General features: G+C 36.9%; 1 protein-coding gene across 7 annotated transcripts in view; it reads left to right on the plus strand.

Moving 5' to 3' along the window:
* The window catches only part of UBE2D3 (ubiquitin conjugating enzyme E2 D3), a 28615-nt gene that overhangs the window by 1113 nt on the left and 10814 nt on the right, over window positions 1-16688 (plus strand). For 5 of the 7 annotated variants that reach the window (XM_034671438.1, XM_034671439.1, XM_034671437.1 and 2 more), the window contains exons 2-5: window positions 320-474; window positions 13554-13617; window positions 13710-13741; window positions 14220-14312. In XM_034671438.1, the coding sequence (XP_034527329.1) occupies window positions 451-474; window positions 13554-13617; window positions 13710-13741; window positions 14220-14312 (213 nt within the window). In that variant the 5' untranslated portion in view covers window positions 320-450. Of the gene's footprint in view, window positions 1-319; window positions 475-13553; window positions 13618-13686; window positions 13742-14219; window positions 14313-16688 lie in introns of all 7 variants that reach the window. The other 2 variants (XM_034671441.1, XM_002916491.4) reach the window with 2 other exon arrangements.

The raw sequence follows: 16688 nt of genomic DNA on the forward strand, positions 1-16688 counted from the left end.
CATAGCGCCGACTAGGCCCCGGCTCCTCCTCTGCTGGGCTCCGGACCCTGCCCCGCACCCACCCCTTTCTCCTACGCCTCTTCCTCTCCCACCCGGGTCTCTTCCTTTCGAGAGGCCGGGAAGTCAAACTTGTAGCCGCCCCTCCGCTCTTCCCGTCACCCTCGCCTCCTCTTCGGGCCGAAGCGCGGCACAGAGGCTGTTTGGTGGCTTTGCCACGCCACCCCACCCACCCGGGATCGCGACCGTTTTAAGGGACCTGGATTCATCAGGGTCTCTCCGGGGCCTGTGCGAGTGCTGATCTGCTCCGTTTTTGCAAAAGGCGCCTGTGTCTGGCAGAGCCGGTGTGAGACGAAGAGACAATCCTTCCCTGCCGCCCGGATAATCAAGAGTTTTGGCCGGACCTTTGAGCATACACCGAGAGAGTGAGGAGCCAGACGAAAAGCACAGACTATGGCGCTGAAACGGATTAATAAGGTAATCTGTGGGGCTGAAGGGAATGGGGTCGTGGGAGGAAAGGAAGACTCAGTCTCGGAGGAAAGCGTGGGGGTGGGGAGGAAGTAAAATTATGAAAACGCCTCTCCTTGGGTCACTTCTCTTGGGGGATGGGAAACGCAGATGTACTTTAAAGAAATGAGGCTTAAAGCTAGAAACAGAACACTTGTGGCGAATGAGGTGTTATCTTGAGTATGTTTCAGTGGAATCGGCGCAAATTAGGGGTGGAGGAGAGTGATTTCAGGCGCTTCGGTTCTGCTTCTTAAAGAAGAGTTAGTCTTGTTTGAGAATCAGAATTGCCTCTCTGAGAGACGCTCCAGCAGATGTCATGGCGCTCCCTATTCTCGGTGCTTAAAAACTTCAGTTTTAAGAGCAAGGCTCTTGGGTTTTCTAGGGGGGGAAGAATCATAAACTCATAGGGGAGAAGATCGTTGAAATCTGGCGGGTCCCGAACTTAATTGGGGGTCGGTGTAGAAGTCTCTTGGTGGCTGAAGAGTAGTGAATGAGCCTAGTCAAACTTCATCGACTCTGGGCAGGTTATAGAAGAATACGTGGGGTTGGGAGGAGATGGGCTGACACTGTGTTACCACTTCCTATATTGTGTAGTGGAGACTTCTCACCCGAAGCTATTTATCAGAGGGACACTGGGAACTGATGTAAAAGGCTTCTGGAAGCTCCCTTCTTTTGGGGGAAGGGGTGACTATAGGGGTGTGATGGCAGTAAGGGAAGGTTCAGTGTACCTATTTTTGCCTCAGCACATTTAATAACGCTGTCGGAGAAGATTGTTTCGCTACTTAAAACGTGGTTTGATACTAAACTATGGATAGAAGTTGAAAAAATAGGATTTTTCGAGGCTCGGGGTGGGGGGGTGAGTGGAACCTCCACCTCCGGTGGTTTAGTCTCATTTTCTTGCTCTAACTTCTATCCCGCATTTTAAGATGGCGGCTGCTTTAACTGGTTCAGGCTTTTTCCGGCATCTCTTTTCGTAATAATATGAAATAATATTCTTTGTTAAATGTTAACTTTCACATCAGATTGTGCACAGCTCTTAAGATGTCCTGCTCAAGACTTTATGTTCAAACTCTGAGACTGTATTTCCCTTTTTTGTTAACTTGTGTATGTGTGGTGTGTTTGGTTCTTGCACAATCGAGGAGGGTGGAGTATTTACAGCTAACTTGAAAAAAATGTCATGGAATAAATTCAGCCTTACTAAAACTAGGAGACAGAGGAGGTTGTGGGTTAGCAACTTCGGTTTGGATGGGTTACTTTTTTTTTTTTTTTAAGGGGTTGTACGTGGAAGGAATGGCAAGGACTTGGCTTTACTAAGTAGACCTGATGCTGCCTGATTTTATTTAATACGTGTACCTTTGGAGTTGATTTGACCAAACTGGTATTATGAAAGATGATGGTTCAGATTTTCGCGCAATGTATTGATACTGAGGCTGAAATCTTGAATTTTGATTTAGTCCATCATTGCATTGTCATTGTGCATTTATGTGAAATATAAACTTAAATCTTTGTTTTTGAGAGAATGGGAAAGGAGAGGAAAAAATTTTTAGGAGTTAACGATTTAAACTAACAAGGATTAAGCATCTCTGACCACTTCTAAGGCCAGTAATACATTGGAGAAGCATAGTCCTATTTTACAGCATAGTTAATACAAGGAATATAGTATTCAGTACAAATCAAAACCTTTTATATATGAGAATTCAGGTTACTAAGATGTGGAGTAATTTCAAATCCGTAGCTTTTTATGCATGTGGAACAGAACACTTTAAAGGAAGGTCTCATTGATTCTTTTTCTTTTACAGGTGATACCCAGCTGCTGTGACACCACTTAATGATTTAAAAGCTCTAGAGAGGCAATATAATAGTTAAGAATGTGAACTTTGGGGTAGAAATGCTCCAGTTAGAGTTCTAGGAGTGGGCAAGTTATTTGTGTGCCTCTATAAAATGAACACTTTATATGCGTGAGCAATAGTTGAGTGCCTAGTATGTTCTAGACACGGGGGATGCAGCAGTGAGCAAAACAAATTTAGGTTTCTAGATTTTGTTTATTTTAGGATTAAAGAGGTTAATGTGTGGCTTTGAACAGGCCCCTGACACATGGCACTCAGATTATTATTACTGCTATTTAATATCACTATTTTTAATATTCAGAAACTTTAATTGAAGAACCTTCCTGGTTCAGTACTTTTCATTAATACCAGATTGTCTTCTATTGTAAATATTTTGAAGGTATGCATAATACAGAAACTGGACATAATACTTTCCAAATTGGAAGAAACAGTGTTTATGTGGGACTGTTAATTCAACCTATCGAAAGTTTTTGAAAGGCATGTGGCTTGGTATTTAGCTGTTAATGTCAGAATCTCGTGATGAAACGGGGGGAAAAAATCCAAGATCCAAAGAGAATTTTAGTGAGTAGTTAATGGGAGATGGCTCTTTTAGGGACCTCTGTTCTTGAAATATGAGGTCAAGTAGGCATTGATGTTAGTAGGGTATTTCTTGTGTCATATACCTGTTTGTTTTGAATTTACTGTCTGAAGCTCCCAGATTCCAAATATTAAGATAGCCATATTGCTTGTTGATAACTATTGAAATGCTTATCGTTGGGATATTTTTGGCCATTAGTAGTTCATTTGATCAAGCCTTTGGATTTTTTTTCCCCTAAGGCTACGTTACAATATTTTGAGTATTTCTTAGACCAGATAGCCTTATCAAATAATCTTACTTGGTTTTCTGCTGTATTATTTATTTAATAAGCTGTAGTATGGTTTTATAGGGATATTTATTAAACAACAGGAATCAAAAATGGGAACTCCCAAGTTTATTAGTGGTGTTTGAGGACCATAGACAGTTTTACTACTGCTATTAAACAAAATAACTACAGTGCTTGTATTTTGGGGAAGTTTAAAAAAGAACTTTACATAAAATATGTGAGCCGAGCCTAGAAGAGTAATGTTTTGAGTGGTTGCAATGTGTCAGAACTATTTGAGACACCTGTATTAACTCATTTAATATTACAGCAACTCAAGGAAGTAGGTACAATTAAATTGTTACCCCATTTTGAGATTACAAACCTGAGGCACAGAAAGGTAAAAAAAAAAACAAAAACAAAAACCACACACCCAGAGTCCTACCCCATGGCAGAATTGGGGTTAGAACGTGGACAGTCTGGCTCCATAATGTGTCTTAACGGTTAAATCATCCTTTAGGTTTTTGGTAATCAAGAAGGTTTTCTTTTGCATTACTGTACTGCTAGCAATAGCTAGGACTTAAAATTTACTATGTACCAAGCACTGTTCTAAGCCCTTTGTAAGAATCAACTCATTTACTCCTCACAATTCTCTTGAGACAGATGCTCTTTATCATTCAATATTACACATAAGGAACTTAACCTCTCTGCGTGTTTCCGTATCTAGTCACACAGCTAGTTAAGTGACTGAGATTCAGATGAGATAGTCTGCCTCAAGAGTTTAAGCTCTTAAACTCCATGCTGTTGTGCTATTTCCAAGGATTTCAATTTCTGTTTAATCAGGTGAATGAATGTCATTTTGGTTTTACTACCTGAAATAAGCTGTTGCTCTCCTCTCCCAGTTCACATTTAAATAACTGTGATTTGACTTTACTCTTACTCCCTCCCAGGTAATTTGTGAACTAAGCTGTTCACTAACTTAAGTTTTGAAAGCAGATTGAGTATCTTTTTGATTAGTCTCTTCAAGGACTGTGGGAACTACCATGTGCCAACTAATTGCTAGGGGTATCTTAAGATACACTTGTCCCCAAAGAGCCTGTAGGCTGGATACATGGTTTTGTAGGTGTTTCTTTAAGATCCCCAAGGTGCTTCTGTAGCCAACCTAATTTGTGGGACGGTTGTGTGACTCAAGGATGCTGGTCATGGTGACCTTGGTGTTTAATTTTATTGAGTGACTGACATTGCTGTCATCATCCTGCTCATCTGCAGTATTCTAGTTTTCGTTATTCCTACAAACAAAATTGAATACTCTTACTTGCACTAGGAGACAAACTACTTCTTATAAGGTATCTGTTAGGTTGTATGTTATTTAACTCAAGGATTCAGTACCCCTTGTTAGTCTAAGATAACAGTCAATTCTTGAAGATTTTCCAGACTCTTTTGACTATAATGATCCCTTTCTAGTAAAGAAGATACTAGGTTCCTACTACTGACATAAAAGTTTTCAGATTAAAATCTCAAGTCTTAGGTTGGCTTTTGCATTCTATGGAATATGTTATGGTTGGTGGGTTTTGACATGAGTTTCATTTATAAATCAGGATATTGAGCAGAGATCTTAATACAGTATATGGGATCTTAGCAGATTCATGGAATCATTTTCTCTGGGAACAAGCATCATTTTGAAGTGTCCCCTAGGTGATTCTGAGATCCATAGACCTAGGGATAATCATTTAATCAATACTTAGGTTTTACTCTGTTTAGCACAGTAGTCTAGTCCCAGGAGATAAAAAATGAGGAAGCCTTGTCATTACCCATGAGAATCTCTGCTTTGAGTGGAAGAAACAAGCATATAAACACACGAATAGGTGTTTATCACCTTGTACAACTTACCTTTCAAGAATAGAAATCAGGTATGGGAAACACCTGTTGAAAAGAAAGGTAACCTTTATTCATGTATTAGATTTACCCGTTATTATTATTAAAGATAGTTTATCTAAATATTTTACCTGTACTATATTTTGTCATCTTAGGGTGGTTTTTCTATTTATACTTAATTCTCAGTGTCAAACTTTTGAAATTAGCAAAGGTAAAGGATTTTCATTCTTTAACTGGAAAATTTTGTGTTCTTGATTTGGTTTTGCTACAACAGCAATGATCTTATTTGAAAATTGAACAGTATAATTAAGAACAGATGCATTTAGTGAATAACTTACTAGACAAGTTAACCTTGGTAGATTCTCAAAACTACCCTCTGCCTTGTTATTTGGGGAAGGAAAAAATTCAGTTAAATGTTTTATACTTTCCCTTAAACATCTGATTTTTATCTCCAACAATACTTTCAATGTAATCTTTTATCATTCAGACTTTGAACTTTTCATAGCTGGGTTCTTCATATTTGGCCTTGTAGGTTTCAGTTGTGAATCACTACTTGGTTACTTGTTCATTTTTAGGATGGAGTACTTGTTCACATTCATCCTAGTGTTATCATTTCCAAGCTAATGTATAATTGGATGTTTTCCACCACTGGACTGCTGTTAATTTTGGTTTTTTATATCTATGAAATGTCTCATATGCTTGTATGTATCAAATCTGAGAACCTAAATTTGGCTTTCTGTTTTTGCTCATTTATATAGTGCCTAGAAAAGAATAGCTTTGAATAATTTTAAGTGGCTTCAGTAGTGGTCTAAAGAGAGAAAATTGTAATATTATTTGTTCAACCCATTCTTTATATCTTGTCTAGATGAACAAGCACACTGTCTCACTTGTAATTACAACTAAACTGGAAATTAATATATTGTCAGTGATACAATGAGACATGGTTTGTAGCACCTACCTACCTGTTAATCCTTAAGGTAAAAGAAACTTTCAGGATTTCTCAGAAATTATAAATTCCAAACTAAAATGATTTTAAAGTGACTATTCCTTCTCTCAAGTCTATAGATCTATAAAATTGTTCAGATCCCAAAATATTTTTTCCAGGCTTCCTTTTTCTGAAATAACTTACGGTAAGGATACATCTCTGAAATGTTTGCTGTTTTCTTCCTTACCATTTGTGTCTACACATGGTATATAGAAATTTCACAACATTAAATTAATAAGAAAATTTTTTTATTTCATAGTAAACCTGATCTTTATAAGAACAATTAGAGCAGTTCTCATCTGCCTAATTAGGCAATTAATTGTACTGCATTTTGTCCTGTCATTGGTCTGAATACGTACCTTTCTGTTTTGCTCCGTTGTAAAGGTTCCTTGAGGGTGATTCTTACCTCAGAGGTTCTTGTAAAGGCACTCTTCTTGCCTCCCACCTCATGGCCTCATCTCATCCAGCCCCCAAGGTGGTAGTTTCTGTTGCTCAGTATAGGTTTTAAGAGGCAAGGGCTGCCTTTATAGTGCTGATTCACAGTTATACAGATCATTAAGTCAAAAGTTTTTAAAGAAATGGACTCTGTGATAGAATACAAGAAATTACCTTGCAGTAATGGCATGAACTCCTACGTTTTCCCAAAAGTTAATATGGGAATTGTATCTATGCTTCTACTGTCAGTTATGACCTTTGTGTGATAATGTGCAAGATGAATGGTGGAATGAGATAACAAACAATTGTGAACATGGTGGTGATAATTACCGTACTCAGGGATGGAACCGGTGAACTTGACGTTACCTTAGTAATCATCTTTGTTTTCATAAATGCTGACTTTGGTTATGTTAATCTAACACATAAGTATGGGCTATCATTGGAAGAACGTTTAGCAGAATGCTTAAGTGGTAATTCCTAGAGGCATTAAATCTTACCGTACACTGATCTGACATAGCTCCTGTGTAGCTCGATTATTCATAAATAGTTCTTATATTTCCAGTTTATAAGTTCTTTAAAGGCAGAGACCATTTTTTATATTTCCCTATCATTTCTGTATACCTTTGGGTTTAATACCTTGGCTTCCTGTCCTTCATTGTCTATGGTTAGTCATTTCACTTCTTTGAAATGAGTAAGATGTAGTGAGAGAAGCAAGAAGCGAATAATTAGCAGTATGTTTAGACTTCTAAGCCAGTATCTCAGCCTTTTCATGATCTACTTTTTTTTTTTTTAAGATTTTATTTATTCATTTGTTTGGGGGGGGAGCATGAGCAGGGGGAGGGGCAGAGGGAGAAGCAGACTCCCCGCTGAGCAGGGAGCCTGAGGTGTGGGGCTCCATTGCAGGACCCTGGGATCACAACCCAAGCTGAAGGCAGATGCCCAACCGACTGAGCCATCCAGGCGCCCTTCATGATTTACTTCTAACAGACAACTGTCAGAGAGATCCTGTGCTATAATGATGAAAGCAAAGATCTTTCTCAAGATAAACTGTAGACGTTATCTTATGAGTCCCAGAAAAGGAATGGTCAGACTCCTTACTGTTTAATTGTATACCTCCAGATGAGAACATTCAGTGGCTTAAGCTGTACCTTTTGCCTTTTAGAGAGATCTGCTTGACTCCTTATTCTGTGAGTCTGTTTAGGCTTTTAAATGGAAAGGAGAAGCATATTTCTAAGTCAGAAGAGGCCTGGATTCTCATGCTAGCCAGGTGTGCAGGAAGGTTTCAGGAAAAGCAATTCAGAGGAAGATGATCCAAAAAGAAAATTCCTTCCAGAAGAACACACCATGGCAAAGAGATGTCTAACTTTGGTGAGGTTTTATTTTTTTATGTCCTTGTATGCCCTTGGTCCATTTTCGTGTGCATTCACCTTGAGTGGAGCCGTTAGCAACTTCCAGTGTGTGCCAGTCTCCCTGCCAACCTCTTTGCTATTTTAGTGGCCAAGAGCCCACCTTAGTAATGCTGTCCTTGGGGAGAGGGACGGTCAGCAGTATTAAGACTTCACAGGTGCCATATATGAGCCATTCTCTTTGGTCCTTGCCACTTTTCCTCTCTACTGGGAAGCAAAGAGCTAACAGTTTGTTCTTCATATAATTTTACAAATTGTTTTTGTCCCTAAAGCCTTTGAAAATTTAGGGTTTAAAGTCCTTTCATAAGGTTAAAACCAAAGACAAAACTACTGAAAATTCTTTGAATAGGTGCTTCATTGAAAATTGATCTTAAGTCCAGTAAATAAATACACCTTGAGTAGAATAGAGAGTTGGGTTGGTACAGTTGATGTTTTTTCTTCAATTTGCCAAATGCCATATCAGATTTTTTAAATACATCTTTGATGTAAGGACACCCTTTTGAAAAAGCCATTTGAAATCTATCCCTAGACCTCTAATTTTCAAGTGTCTAGTAGATACACTAAAGTTTAGTATGTCCTACACTTGATGCAATTTTTCCCCTCTAAGGGGTTCTGATGTAAAGTAGAAATAAGGCTTATTTCCATAAGATTGCTGTAAGGATAAAATGTTCATTATTTAAGATCTTTTATCATCCTCAGTGACTTAGTTCTCATGTTTTTCTGTCACCTGAATTATTGCTATAGCTTCCTAATGTAGTTATTTACTTCTCTGTCCATTGTATTAGGGATTCCTACAATATGGGGATGAGTCTGGATAACCCCACAAATTAAAATTTTTGTGCAGGCATATGTGTATTTTGGGGATAGGAGGTCAGTAGTTAATCAGTTTACTTGTTATAATGGTAAGAGCTGATGTTCTGAACAAGAGAGAAAGATGTAGATATAGGTCTACATATAGATTCATAGTTTTTTATCTCTTAAAGTTTGAAGACCTGCAGAACAATACTATATGTGAAAAGGTACCTATCTAATCATGTATAAAAATGTGGAGAAATAGTGGAAGCTAAATTTGGGATAATCTTACCTCCTGTTGGAAAGGGAATGGAATTTGAGGAGTATGTGAGGGATCTTCTATTATATCTGCAACAATTTTTTTTTTTTTTAAATAAGATGTGTAGTAAAAATGTTAAGCTTTACTTAACAGGCTGGGTACACAGATTTCATGGGTCCTTTCAGGATATGACCTGTAAGTGAAAAAATTAAAAGAATCCCTTCTAGTGTACTGTTTGCCAGGATGTTTTTAAAAATAATAAAAACCAAATTTATTTTAGTCCTGGTTAAAAACCATCCATGGTTTAGGGCACCTCGGTGGCTAAGTTGAGCATCTGACTCTTGGTTTCAGCTCAGATCATGATCTCATGGGTTGTGAGATTGAGCCCCATTTAGGGTGCCCTCTCTGTGCCCGTGCCCCTGCCCCCGCTCGCTCTCTCAAACAAGTAAGTAAATCTTTAAAAAAAAAAAAAAATTATCCATGGTTCCCATTGCTGTTGGGATAGTCTTGGACATATTCAAAGCTCATGAAACATCCAGCCGTGGTTAACCTTTCTGGCCACGTGCACAACTTCTTACCTGTTTCTGTTGTGTTTCTGGTATGCCGGACTACAAGCAAATTTTTACAGCCTGTGTTCTTTCATACCCTCAACTTTGAATGAGTTTCTCTGTTTGGAATGCTTATCCATCTCCATCAAGACCTAGCTCAGTTGTCACTGTTTTTAAACCCAGGCAAGGTTAGTGGTTACCTTTTTAGGATTCACAAAGCATTTGAATGCCTTTATTTTAAGCACTTAAGTTGTTGAAATGTATTTTTCTTTGTTTTTGCATTGTGCCTACTTTATATTAGCTCAGTCTGTTGGGAAAGGCCTTCATGTTTTATCTTCGTATCATTCAAACCTAACCTGCAGGATACCGAAAATGCAGTCTTCCCTGTAAGTGAATAAATGTTTTGATGCTGAAGTTTTAATAGCAGCTGTTGCACTTTTCATTTTAGAAATGGGTTTAAATTAACCTCTGGTTTCTGCGATTAGATTAAAAGTTGCTGGACAGGACACATAACTGCTCCCTCTAGCTTAATTTTAAGACTGCTTCCTTTAGATTTCTTTCTCATGTGTTTTCCAAAAAACAAAATGTGAGCATTACATTGTGCTTTAGTGGGATAAAGTCTATATGGGTCCCAGCAGCTCTCTACTTAGAATGGGTCTCCTCGCTCTTGGGGTTTTTTCCCCCTTGGATTTATTAGAAGGAAACCGGAGTGGTTAACGATCAAAGGAAAATAGCTATAGGAACCCAGAGCAAGCTACAACCTCAGGGACTAAAATTACATGTGTATATGCCAAGTCAACTTTTATTATCTCTGCTGCTCATTATGGTCTGTTTTTCCTTGGATTCACTATGTAATTTCAGGGCACATGCCTGCCAACAGCACTAGGTCACATCCTTAAGCTCCTGATTTAGAGAAGGAAGAAGCGTTCCAGCTTGAGTTTGAAAAACCAGGCAGAGATGGATGGACTTGATTAGGTCAGGTCCTGGCTTAGGTTACTTTCCAACCCTCTGAGCTAATCACAGGCTGAAGGAACAAAATTCTGTGATTAGCCCTGTCTGAGTAATGGGTGATTGTCACCCACCCTTAACCAAACACTACAATCATGTGTTTGGAGTAAGAAAAACATTTTCATGAAAGGTGGGATAAGAGCATCTAAGATGACTTGTCACTGTTCTTTCTCATATTTTTCCCTTGCTGAGATATTATTCTGTAATCTCATTTGCTTATGCTATGGGCATGATAATGTCATGAGAATTACTTGTTATCTTAGAGGTGAGTGCTGGTACATGATTTAAAAGACCTGGTTTGATCCTTAAAATAACTTAAGGTCATTTTTTTCAGTGTTGCATTTAAAGTAGTACGTAAGGTAATTGGCCTAATTTTAGATCTCTGATTATTACTTCAGAGGTGTCTTGGTCATGGAGAACTTGGAAAATAAGGCATTTAGAAATTATTTGAGGAGTGCCTGGGTGGTTCAGCTGTTAAGCGTCTGCCTTCGACTCAGGTCATGGTCCCAGGGTCCTGGGATCAAGCCCTGCATCGGGCTCCCTGTTTGGTGGGAAGCCTGCTTCTCCCTCTCACACGCCCCTTGCTTGTGTTCCCTCTCTTGCTGTCTCTGTCAAATAAATAAATAAAATCTTTTAAAAAAATTATTTGAGAATAAGATCCTGAAGTTATGGGAGGGAAAAGCTGAAATTACACCTTCACTGTACAGTAATAATGCCAGCATATAAAGGCTTAATGATACATAAATATTGTGCCTAAAAACTTGTTTCTTCTATAAGAAATATTCTTTTATGTTCTTCATAATTAAAATGTAATTTTCAAATGGATGTTGATGTATTTTAGATCAACTTTACAGATTCCTGCATTTGTATTTATAATGAAGTTGTTTCAAGGTCACTTGGGTATTTTGTTAGATCAACCATCATTAGGTTGCTTTTTATTTTAAAATAACTGCTAGATCTCTTTTTCAGGCATTTAAACTAATAAGTACATAATTTGGGCTAGATCACTGTAAGAAACTAGGGGGTAAATCTTTGTGGAAAAAGAGGGCATGGTTTAGAACTGGTAAGTTGTGTTTTGGTGGGGAGGGTTTGTGGGGTTTTGGGTTTTTTTGGTGCGGTTTTTTTTTTTGTTTGTTCGTTTGGGTTTTTTTGAACCCTTGTGTCCCTGAAGGAAAGAGGGAACTCGATTGTGTAAGTTAACTTTTAGTATCTTTTTTTTGGTGGGCTAAACAAAGGAACTTGTTATATAAGCTCTGGAACATGGGAGAATTCTCTGTTCATATCAGTTAGACTAGACTACTTGATTCTTCTCTACAGTTAAAATTTTTATGCCTTGAGATGAAGTTAAAGTAGATTCTCATTATAACAGAAGTGGCTGACTATGGGATGTAAATACCATATGAAAAAATCTGGCCTATGAAAAAGTAATTTGCTTGATGACGGATAGTCAATTCAAGTTGCAAGTACATTTCTTATTTTTATTCAGAAAAGCATAGTTTTCAAAAACTTAATTGGTTCAGAATCATTTGATATTTTGTAAGGGTGTTTGTTTTTATTTTATTTTATTTTTTTTTAATTTTTTTTTTAAAAGACTTTTATTTTATTTTTTTTAAAGATTTTTTTATTTATTTATTCAACAGAGATAGACACAGCTAGTGAGAGAGGGAACACAAGCAGGGGGAGTGGGAGAGGAAGAAGCAGGCTCATAGCAGAGGAGCCTGATGTGGGGCTCGATCCCATAACGCCGGGATCACGCCCTGAGCCGAAGGCAGACGCTTAACCGCTGTGCCACCCAGGCGCCCCTGTTTTTATTTTTAAGCTAAAGCCATAGTTTCTTTTAACCATTTGTTTAACTTCCAGTTAAGAGTTTCTGTAATTCCTACTGATCAGGATCAAAAGTGGTTGGAATGAATTTTCTCCCGTTTTTAAATATGCTGAACATACGAAGGTATATTTACAAAGGCAAGCAAAAATGATCTGATCTTCCATTATCCTAAGATTGTGAATCCCGGGATCTCTGGCTGTTCTGATAATCTTAAAAGCAGAGGTGGTGTGAGTTTCAGAAGCAAGTTAGCAGAGTGTATTAGAGCAGCCCCCCCATCCCAGGTTTATTGAAATACAATTGATCTGTAACGTTTTTAGTTTTAGATATACAACATAATGTTCTGATATTTTGTGACATGATTAATGGGATGAACCTATATTGATGACTCCTGAACAATTGTCTGTTTCCTAAAGTGCATTTTGACCATATCATAGAGGCAAATATTTGCTGTAGTTATCTTCCTGCAGTATTGTGTATTCCCTTTTTCTTGAAGCCCACTATTACCTCATGGGTCTATAAATCCCTATAGAGATTTATTTATAGGTATATATAGGTAAAGTTATATCATCTTAAATAAAAACAGTAAAGAAACAACTGTATTTTCTTACTACATTATCCGTATTTGTTACGTTCAAGCCATGGAAGAGCTAAGTACATATTTGTTAAATACAAAGTCAGGTAGAATTTTGGAAAACTGCATGTTTTACTATGAGCAAACTTCAGGTTCTTCCACAGTTGTAATCTTACTCAACATTGTATGAAAGACATGGTTGAGTTGCAGGAAAAAGATCAAATCAAAAAGGATACCTACCTAGCCCCATGAGAGATTTTGCAAGTGGAAAATGAGGTCTGTGGCTAGTGTGGTTCAGAAATAACAGGATTTAAGATAGTAGAAACGGGGGCCTCTGAGATGTCCAGAAAGTTCAGCAAACAGCATGAATATTGAGAACTGCTCTGTCTAACTTCTCAAGCCATGAAAGTATCTGATAAGAACTTTTTTGGTTTGGATAGTTTTTGTTGTTGTAACAAATTTTCCTATCTATGGCTACTATGTCCCTGGATCTAGACTATGGCCACTTATGCTTTCTCTCTTTTACTATAATGTATTGTGAACTGTGATTGTATGTTCCTTAAAGAATGGTGTGAAAATAAACAGTTGACTTTGTTTCCTTGCTTGTGTTTTTTTATTATGGTTACATGACCAACCCATCATTTTCTGTTTTGGTGTAGGAACTTAGCGATTTGGCCCGTGACCCTCCAGCACAATGTTCTGCAGGTCCAGTTGGGGATGATAGTAAGTAACTCTTAAGTTGCTTTTAATGGCTAATTTCAAAAGAGCTTGTGCATTTTTAGATAACAACAGTTTTTTTTTTTGTTTTTCCGTAGTGTTTCATTGGCAAGCCACAATTATGGGACCTGTAAGTATTAAGAATTAAAACATTTTGCTCTTAATTAAAAATTCAGCGTTGACCTAGTTGAATTTAACTTAGTCTTACATTTATTTTATTACATTGTAGTATTGTTTTGGAATTGCCATGGTTGTACTGTTTTTGAAAGACATAACAGTTTAATGAATTAGTCATTGTTATATGTGCTGTGTGTCTGTCCTAGAATATAGGATCTCTGACCTATCAAATATTTTTCCACTTTATCCTTGTTGTCTTTCATAGTAGTGTAAAGCATTGTCACAGAGCTTCCCTTTACATGCAGAGCCAATTAATTTACTGGCTCTACCATGGTGTTACTCAAAGATCTTACTCCTGTTGCTGTCAAAAGTCTAAGTTTTTGTTGTATTGTTTGATTCTTTATAGAACCTTAGTTTTTTACAAAATTTGAATATTTTTAGGTAGAAAGTGATATTTTGAATACAGCAAAATTCCTTTCTATCCTGGGTAGATAAGAAACTGTATATGCTGGATAATTGAATATTCAGAATTATGGATACCATCTAAGAATTTCACAGAATTAGAGCGCAATAAAACAACCTGGGTAAGACTGTATCTTGCACAATACTTAATATTTTTTTGATTTGGAAGGCACTTGAGGATTTCTATTCTAAGTTACATGTATGTCTTAATCTGCACCCCCCCTTTGGTGGTTTAATCTGAACATAAATGTTAGTAATGTACTTGGTGAGATAACAGTCAATAGCTAGATGTCTGACATTCTAAAAGGAGAAAGGTTCATGGAAAAGTTAGTAAGTTTTTATTCCATAGTTCTGATTTTGATAATTGTAATCTTTTTTTTAATATCTCAATCAATGTGATTCCCCACTATGTGCCAGCCATTAAGAATAGACATGGTCCCCCTCATTCTTTGGGGAACTGACAGTCTGGGAGAGACAGGTAATTAAAACAAGTGTGATAAGTTGGGATATGTAAATAAAGTGCTTAGTGGGAGAAATTCTATGGAAAAACATAGCAGGGATGATTGAGCTAAGAGTAGTTATAAAATGTTAGGGCCTAATGGTAAGGTGATTGTGAATCAACTTAAACTTGGTGATGGTGGGGGGATATTTAGCTTCTTAATTTGAAATGTCTTTATTATCCTAATTTAAGAAACTATTCAAAGTAAGAATTGTTCACTTCCAATTACAAGGACTGTTTTTATTATTGTAACTTTTATTTTGCTTTAAAAATGCTTCCTTTTATTTGGTAACAAAATTGTGATTTATTTATTTTAAATGCACATAGTTAATTTAGTGTGACTTTTACCCAGTTTAGTCCACAAAACATTTTAAAAGTTGACAATCTGCATAAAAAAACCAGACTAGACCTTCATTCCACAGCAGTAATGGCTTGAGATGGAGTAGCAGCTACCTCCCTTTTTTATATGGAGTTTGTGTCTCACACTATTCCTGTCCACTTGATTTTGCCTACCTCGATTCTGTAGGCACTTGCATTTGTAATTTCTAGAATTTTTTCATTATAGATCACCAATTGTCAAAGCAGAGTACTCAATAAAATACCTTAACATTTCTGCCAAATAAAAGCTCATCTTTGATCCAGATGATGCTTTTAAGATGACCTCCTTATAAAAATTAGTTGTCCGTATTAATAAAGCACTATAAAGAGTTGGTAATCAAGACTTCTAATTGGATGGTGTGCATAATAAACCAGCTCTTTGCAACCACTGTGTTTTTCTCCTGGACTTTGAGGCTTCACTCACTGTTTGTTGAACTGTCTTTCCAAAAGGTAAGGAATATACTTAAGAGTAAATGAAAGTGAAGTGTGAGTAGTTTATACTAGTAATTTTTCAGAGAATAAAAGAAGATTGCTTAGCCTGACCTTTTTGTAGCTGTTCACTTGATTTGCTTTTATCTTCAAAAAACATTTTTCACTTGTTTTATACCTATTTCAGATTATGGGTATTCTCTGTAAATTTTTTTCAGCAGCCTTTTAATGTATGTGAATGACAGTTCTGCTTTTAAAAACAAATACTTGATTATCAGAACTATTTTAATATTCCCTGATTAATAAAAGCAAAAACTATATTTAAGTAAGCACTTGTTTAGATGGCAGTTTTCTAATAGCTAATAGTCACTTTTACTTGTAGAGTCATCAATGAAATAACTCATTCTTATTTTGGCTTTTGATTGCATTTTTGTGATAAAACATCACAGTTCGATTAGATAAATAATTGCTTAATTTTGTTAATATGTGATATGCAGATTGAGCTAAAACATAGGGCCATTGGTGGTACAATAATCCATATATTTGCAGATTTGCTGAAAGAATAAATGGTGACAAAAGTACTTTTGCTTTGGAGTACTTCTTAGGTCAGTAAAAGTGATTGGCAGTGCCACTTTAACTATACGTTCCTGACTAAGGAATGGAGCCTCTAATTTAAGTTTTAATACAGAGTTAATACAGAGTTGAATTTTACCATTCTGTAGTCTGGAAATGTTCTTGATCATTAAATTTATGAGGTAAAATGCTTCTTCCTAATAACTGTTTGAACTGGCTTATTCTTTCTGAAGGTAGGATACTTTGGAAGTACAAATACTAATAAAAACTGGCTGTGTGGTTTTTAAACTTTGGTGGATTTTATGTTTCTGTTTTTTTGTATTAAGGGCAGTTCCCATTAACAATTGATGCAGTTAGGAGAAATTAACTCCTTATTTGATATTTATATGCTTGATTTTCCTTTAATTGGAAATGGAGCTGGCAGAAAGATATTTTGAAGTTATTTGGAGAACCACACTGACTTCCATCTAATCTCTGATACAGCCATGGAAAAAAGTACCATTTTTGGGTAATATAACATAACCTTTGGCAGCCTGAGCAGAATCAGCTGCAGAAACCATCTGGTCAAATAATTGGTTCATAGGTATTGTCTTATTGGTCCATAGGGGTTATTTGTCAA

Source organism: Ailuropoda melanoleuca, chromosome 11 (assembly GCF_002007445.2).
Source record: "Ailuropoda melanoleuca isolate Jingjing chromosome 11, ASM200744v2, whole genome shotgun sequence".
NCBI classification, from domain to species: Eukaryota; Metazoa; Chordata; class Mammalia; order Carnivora; family Ursidae; genus Ailuropoda; species Ailuropoda melanoleuca.